General features: G+C 35.8%; 1 protein-coding gene across 1 annotated transcript; it reads left to right on the top strand.

Annotated features, from left to right (window-relative positions):
• The first annotated feature begins 4608 nt into the window (after positions 1-4608).
• On the top strand, positions 4609-7318 carry LOC105160633 (hexose carrier protein HEX6). Its single transcript, XM_011078103.3, has 3 exons — positions 4609-4894; positions 5220-5542; positions 6004-7318. Exons 1-3 carry the CDS (start codon positions 4765-4767, stop codon positions 7087-7089), a joined length of 1539 nt encoding a protein of 512 aa, XP_011076405.1. The 5' UTR covers positions 4609-4764; the 3' UTR covers positions 7090-7318.
• Positions 7319-8029: the final 711 nt, after the last annotated feature.

The following is an 8029-nucleotide window of genomic DNA, read 5'->3' on the forward strand; positions in this document are numbered from 1 at the left end:
ATAATGTTTTTCCTTTGGCATTTCTATAGAGTATCAAGAATGTCAAAGATGTCTCAGAACAGAAAATACATTATGATCTGAGTAGCTTATTTAGTAACCCTTGATCAATTTTTCCATACAATAAAACTGTAAAATTGACAAATTCCAAAGGTGATCCAAACCCTCTTGCTTTAATGAATATATGAAATGAAACGTAAGATTGAAATTAATGAAAAGAATTATTAATAAGGTAGTGATTCAAGGTGCCCATTGGATCCAACCAGCCTAGCATAGATCAGCTTGAGAAAGGTGGGTTCAAAATTGGTATTATAGTACCATGGTCGATACTGAAGCTTTAAACGGATTTTAATTGGGTTTATTTTTCAACTCAAATCTGATCCCATAGATCAGTTTGACTGAGGTGCAAAACCTGCCCAGGTGTCATTGACCGCATATTAGCCAAGAATGTGGGCAATGACTCAAGAGGGATGTGGGGGCAGCAAGGGGAAGTCAGCATGCACGCATGTGGACAAAACGACAAGTGAGCAAAGACTCTTACGGATTGAGGATTGCAATACTGTTCGTATGGAACTTCCTTAAGGTATAAGGATGCTATACGCCAAGTATGAATTCATTTCATGGACGTTTGGGAATGGGGATATAAGGACGACAGTTAGGCGCCATCCTGCATGCAAGCAGGAGATTCATGAGTGACATAGAGTGCTTTAATGATGGAGTTTATTGAAACTGTTCCAATAGCGAGATTCTTGGAGTGTTGGAAAACACCTCCACCATGTTTCAGAGTTAGGCGGTTCCGTTTGGATAGGAAACGTGTTTGGAGTCTGCCAATGCATTGGTGGTACAGTAATTTTAGAGTATTGTGAGGGCAATTCCCTAACGATAGATAATCAAATGGGGTTCAAAGTCAGCAGTGTTTTTACAGAAATTGAGAGTTACGCAATGATTCAAGCGACATATGATTTGAAAGTCGGACGAGGGAGATGTGAAAAGGGTCCTTGCTTGGCCATTTCAATGTCTACTGTTGAAATAAAAAAAATATTTTTAAACCTATTATAAAGAGAGGGTGCATGAATGGTAAGCTCTAGAAAGCCATCCAGTGCAGTAACGCGCTAAATAAAAAATCCCTTGGGGGAATGTAGGAAAAGGTCAGTTTTAGGCATCTTAAAGTAGTGTTTAGAGTCGTTGAATGAGATGGAAATCAAACAAGCAGTGTGGGGCCAGGACGATCCATGTTGGGCCCAAAAGCAGCCGAGTGGGGCTGCAAGAAATTAGGGGCAACATCTCTAAGCTGAATGGGTGATCGAGGCAAGCACTGCAATGCCTTGTGAACCAACTCGTGACATGCATTATTGGGTTCTACCCTTGCATAGAGGTCCGTTGGCTAAGATAGCGGTCGTGGGGCGACACTATACTGTGGGCAAATTGAGAAGCCACGTCAAAAGGCAAAAAGACAAGTTGGGCATACTGTGTGGAATCAATGCTAGAATTTGGCATATCAATTGGACCTCGGACTTATGGTATTGTCCTACTCAGGCGAGGCATGAAAGACTGGCATGACGAAGCTTGCGCCAAAGATGCACCGAGTTAGCATTAGGCATGGGATGGGCATTGTGGGCACATGAGTGCCCGGTAATGCTGAGGCGGAGCGAGGATGCTCTTTGTCGTTGAGAGATATATTGTTAGGATTCGAGATTGTGGGCTAGATGCTTGGCAGCAGACAAAGAGCATTGATGACAGATTAACATCCTTACCGGCCTCAAGCCTTAATAAGCCGCCCTCAACTGGTGAACACACTTCTATTGGCTTCGAGCCTTGATAAGTCGCCCCTTCTTGCACTCTTACGCATTTTAATAGTGAAGAGCCCTAATAAGACCCCCTCAGTTAGTGCACTGTTACTCATTAACCCTATCAAGCTACCCCCAGCTGGTGCATCCTTGCTCACTTTTTAGGCTATTACCTCAAGTTGTTGCCTTCGGCAAACACATTTACTTAGCTATAAAAGCTATTGTCTAATGGAACATATATGCTAAATCACTACTTGGATTATCTTTATACTTGACTCAATACTCGAGCACTCGCATACCTCGAGTTGTGTCAAGTTATAATCTACCCTTGTTGTATAAAGCTATCTATATCCTACTTTCAAGAGGAGTAGAAGTGAGGGAAGGACAACTTGTCCTGCTGAAGTGTAGCATCATCTATCTATACCTCGGCTATATTTCCCTAAATATTATACTTAAAGTAAATCCTATTTTATATATATATGTATATATATATATATTTGCACACATCATCCAAACGTCACAACAAACATAGACAACCCACAAGATTATATATACACATATGTGCATATCCCAAACACCATAAGGTAAACTATCATAATTTACTCACATCATTGCCATTTTCAATTCTTCTTTATACATTCAAAATGTAATTAGTATTTTAACTGATGTATGAGGAAAAAACCACATACTGGCTCGAACTAATTGAATGCGTGTTTGGACTTAGCCCTTGATAAACAGCCACCTCAAAATCTCCTCATGAAAAATGTTAGCAGATGAATGAGCCTGCAACTCAGCAAATATATAACCGACACCATCTATATATATTTCAAACATAGTTTAAACAAGCAAATAAACAACATATATAAAATATAATCAATTTAATCTCAATATAATCAATTTTATTGTACAACAGAGCTAACTCACATTAAAACAATCAATTAAAGTCATCTGCTCCTATTTTGCTAACACATTTAATAAGAACATTTTCCTACTGAATATTTAAGCATGTCGGATAAGCATCACTTTAAGCTTTCTATTACAGTGAGACTCAGAGTCTCCATTTTTTCCAGCCACTAACCACGTGCATGAAAAAACAACTTGGACAAAAACATACTACAACTACTAAATTGGAATACCTTCACAAACCAACAGGATCAACACTAATTGAGCCCAATAGCTGAACTATCAAAGCCCACTTAGGCCCAATGAGGAAACTGTCTGAAACCTATCTGGTATCATGGTAAATGATTTTTGTTGCATTTTGGAGACAATTTGGTGTTACATTTAGAGATAAAAATTATTATTTATTATCAAATCATTTTTTTTATCATGATATATATATATATATATATCTATGTGTGTGTACATGTATATTATATAGAAAGCCCAAGACAAAAGTTTACACAAATAAGAAAATATTTCATATGAATTTTTAGTATATTAAAATTTTTATTGTGTTTTTTTTAATTCTTAAAGAATTTATTTCATAAATAAATATAATTTATTGTAATATATTTGAATTTAATAAATAATTTAAATTGTTCAAATACATAAGAAAATATATTTAAATAATAATAATAATAATAATAATAATATAATTTTAATTAATTAATTTTAAATATATTTAGATGTGAAAGAAATGAGTAAAATAGACATTTACACACTTAAAGCAACCTTAAAAAAGACACAAAATGAAGTCCACTTGTACAATAGGTGAATGTCAGCCACTCTCCATTAGTTTCTAACGATGAGGAATTTTTTTACTGTATTTTATAAAATAAAAAGAATTTTTTACTTATAAAATTAGCACATGAGGATTTCGCTTTATTTTACCAAAACACAATGAGTGTTATGCAATTTATCCTATAAAGTATATGAGCCTTTTAACCAATGCATTTTTTTTAGGTTAAAAAGTAAAATATAATTCTAAAATATAAATTTACTTAGTATCAAAATCTAGAAGCTAAATTTTGAAGAGGTGAATTAATTTGTTTAGATCAATTCACTAAACTTTTATACATTAATTTAAGGCTTGAATGCGTTGTTGGTTTTGCAACTTAGGTCATTTAGACATCATTTGACTTTCTACTGTAGTATTTTAATTCGATAATTTTTTTAATTTTTATGAATTTTGTCATTTCTTTTGCCGGAGTTCATACTTCTAATCACAAAAATGCATGTGCCTCTCAAAGAGACATGCATTTTTAAAAATTGGGGTTGAATTTTGTTCCTATTGGCTCATTTTTGCCAGCATTATTATCCTTTAACCTTTTTGTATAGTATTTTGGTTTGTATCTTTACAATTTTCACGATTTTAATTATTTTTTCGTCGAAATTCACCTTTTTCGCCTGTGGAGTTGAATTTCTGCAAACAAAAGAAGGACAATCACAAAAACTAAAAAAGTATGAGATTAAAATGCTACCCTAAAAAATGAAAAGATGAACATATCAAATAATCTAAATTACACTATAAAAAATACATTAATCCTTAATTTAAATTAGATGAAGTCTCTGCAACGTGCATCACGAGGATCTAATACTGTATATAAAAAAAGTAGTATTTGAGAATCATGAGTATACTAAAGCAGGAGTAAGCAAAAATACTGGAATAATTTATACATTGTTCCCGTACTCCTCATAACACATGATCCGTTGGTTTACAATTAAGTGCCTAATTAATTAATCCCTTGATTTGCTTTACTTTATTCCTCATTCGTCTTCACATTTATGCTCATCAAATTATCATTTTTTCTCTACCAAGAAATTCCACTAACATATTCATTTAATTATTACACGCTTTAAGGTCAATCCCACCATGATTTTTGAACTCTGTAAATTTTCTCCACCAAGAAATTCCACTAACATTTGAACAGGTTGGACCTGATGGTCGGATTCCTATAAATTCATACCTCCGTGTTGGACTTTTCAGTACTCGTCAAAGAGCTGCCTGAAACAGTCACATAAGATCTCGGACAAGATCATGGCTGTAGGAGTAGCCATAGAAAGCGATGGCAAGCAATATAATGGAAAGATTACAAAGTTTGTGCTGCTGTCTTGTATGATGGCGGCTTCTGGAGGACTAATTTTTGGTTACGATGTCGGAGTTTCAGGTTTTTCTTTCGGAAATTTTGCGTCTAATTTCATACATAGTATTTATATTTGTATTCTTGTATTTCGAGGTTTGTAATGTTGTAGATTGGATTTTGTGTTATTATCTTATATTACGAACCTGACATGCACGCGTAAGGAAATTCTTGTACGCTAGCCTTTTAATGAAACACGAAAATGTAATAGAAGATTCTGAACCAGTATGGACACTATGTTCTTCTCCAGCTTCACTTACTTTGCATGGAGACCAAATCACTCTTGCTTATAGTTACGAATTAAATTTTCATTTTTGTGTAATACTGAACTATGGAAATTTGAATGGTGAAGGTGGAGTGAGTTCGATGGACCCGTTCCTGAAGAAATTCTTTCCAGGGGTTTACAGGAAGATGAAAGAGGAATCAGATGTGAGCAACTACTGCAAATTCAACAGCCAGCTGCTCACATGTTTCACCTCCTCACTCTACATAGCTGGCCTGATTTTTTCTTTCGTTGCTGCAACTGTGACTCGGAAGTACGGCCGGAAACCATCGATTATCATCGGTGGACTGTCGTATATGGTTGGTGCTGCAATTGGCGGTGCGGCTTATAATGTTTACGTACTAATTCTTGGTCGCGTTCTGCTTGGCGTCGGGCTGGGTTTTACCAATCAGGTAATTGCAATAAAAATGAATTTCTGCAGGTTTTGTGCTTCTTAATATGTATGGAAGAATAGAGAAAATGTGTAGATCTTTAGCAAATACACCAAGTTTGAGAAAAGGAGCTTAGATTGAGTGAAGAAATGCAAACAGGGAATTCGGGGGACAGGGAAAGAGATTTAGGAAAATATGTGGGATATATTCAATTTAGCCCCTTTAATATTCTAAGTGTGAAAATTACTCCGTATGAAGAATAAAGAGGTAAATTGCTAAATTTTTTTATAAGGACAATATTGGGGTAAATTGTTAAATTTTTTTTATAGGAAGGTAATTTGTTCGTTTAAAATATTACATTAAACATCATTCTTTACTATGTGTGGGCTTATATCACGGATATATTACATTAAACATCATTCTTTACTATGTGTGGGCTTTTGGTTTAAGTAACAAGCGATGTATATTCTCCCTGTCTGCAGTCGGTTCCGTTGTATCTCGCCGAAATGGCTCCGTCCACATACAGAGGAGCCTTTAACATCGCTTTCCAAATTTGCATCAGCATCGGCCAGATTTCAGCTACACTCATAAACTACGGTACTGTAAGGATCAAAGGTGGGTGGGGCTGGCGAATTTCCATTGCTATGGCAGGTGTGCCGGCTGCATTTCTTGCACTCGGGGCACTTTTCCTCCCAGAGACACCAAACAGCCTTATCCAGCACTCTGATGACCAGGAAAAGGCAAAGAAAATGTTGCAAAAGATCCGAGGCACTGATGATGTCCAGGCGGAACTAGAAGATATTGTCGAAGCAAGTTATGCCTCACAAGCCATAAAACACCCTTTCAGGAACCTTATGCAAAGAAAATACAGGCCGCAGCTCGTAATGTCCGTAGCCATCCCATTCTTCCAACAAATAACTGGAATAAACGTCATCTCCTTCTACGCACCGTTACTCTTCCTGACTATGGGTTCTGGAGAGAACGCTTCCCTCATGGCTGCAACAGTGATGGGAGTAATCGGCTCAACTTTCGTTTTATTGGCATTGGTGTTGGTAGATAGAATAGGCAGAAGGCCCTTATTCCACATAGGCGGAATTCAAATGTTGGTTTCACAAGTGCTGGTTGGAGGGCTCATGGCAGCCAAACTCGGGGATCACGGATCTATGGAGAAAGGTTATGCCTTAGCAATTCTGCTCTTGATTTGCGTATACATTGCAGGTTTTGGCTTGTCTTGGGGCCCATTAGGATGGGTCGTCACAAGTGAAATTTTTCCACTGGAAATACGGTCCGCAGCTCAAAGTATCACGGTGGCCGTTAATCTCTTCATGACTTTCTTCATTGCTCAGATTTTCCTGGCTATGCTCTGCCATTTCAAGTCTGGGATTTTCTTCTTCTTCGCGGCATGGGTCGTAGTCATGTCAGTATTCATATATTTCCTGCTCCCCGAGACGAAGAACATTCCCATTGAGAAAATGGATAAAATTTGGAAGGAGCATTTCTTCTGGAAAAGGGTTATAGGAGAAAGTGAATACGAGGTGCCGGAAGACAAGAAGTTTGAGGCAGCTTAGTGTAGTAAAAGGGTGCCTATAATGCCCCAAGGGTGGTGTGTGTCCCTTGTTTTCTTCAGCATCGAATAATGGTGTGATCTGCTTCCTATGATCCATGTTTAGATAGTTCAATTAAGCAGTTTGATTTAACCTCCGTTAATCTTTACTAGTGAATCAATTTTATAGTAAGTGTAATATACTTTTCGTATGATTGATATACAATTTAAAAAAATTAATCAATTACACTTAATATGTGATTGGTTTGATTCAACAAGGCCTGAATTGAAATAACTCTTCCTGTTCTATATAAATTTTTCTATAGGGGAAAGCTCGAAGCATCATCACTTCATCCTTTGCTCTTGGGATTAGAACTTTGAAGCAAATATACTATAGTCGCTTACTAAGATCAAGAAAGTTAAGAAAAGATGAAAAGCATGTGATTTCGATGATATTATACTCTAAATTTAAAATAGTTATTCATTTAACAAATTATAATAAATAACTCAATTCGCTTAGGAACGAATTTTAGAAAAATTTTGATCACCCCTATCAGAGACAGGCCTTTGTATAGCAAAATCATTAGATATAAATTGTTTCATAATCCACAATGACACCCTTTTTCTTACACAGTATTTTGAGGCATCTGCCTCCTCCCAAAAGTCTAATTGGATCCATGTCTCTTCCCCATCAAGTATGTTTTGTTATTATGAGTTTTGGTCTATTCCTCTTTTTTATATTAAATTTTTAAGTATGTTTTTTTTTATTATAATTAAGTCGTAAATTATATGAACACGTTCTAAATTTAAGTTTAATTATACAAATACTTGCTACTTTTTATAAAATATAAATATATTTTTGAAGTTATAGTTGTAACACGATAAGAAAACTGTCATGCTACTTCTTCAATTATTATAAATAATTTATTATATCTTACTTAGTATAAATAATTAATAGTTCACAT

Source organism: Sesamum indicum, linkage group LG4, assembly GCF_026168435.1.
Source record: "Sesamum indicum cultivar Baizhima isolate 11 linkage group LG4, ASM2616843v1, whole genome shotgun sequence".
NCBI lineage: Eukaryota > Viridiplantae > Streptophyta > Magnoliopsida > Lamiales > Pedaliaceae > Sesamum > Sesamum indicum.

Bases quoted from the DNA above. Each gene is read 5' to 3' on its own strand.
- LOC105160633 (XM_011078103.3), top strand. From the start codon at position 4,765: ATGGCTGTAGGAGTAGCCATAGAAAGCGATGGCAAGCAATATAATGGA. The intron at 4,895-5,219 runs GTTTTTCTTTCG...TGAATGGTGAAG, and splicing joins TTACGATGTCGGAGTTTCAG to GTGGAGTGAGTTCGATGGAC. The intron at 5,543-6,003 runs GTAATTGCAATA...CCCTGTCTGCAG, and splicing joins GGCTGGGTTTTACCAATCAG to TCGGTTCCGTTGTATCTCGC.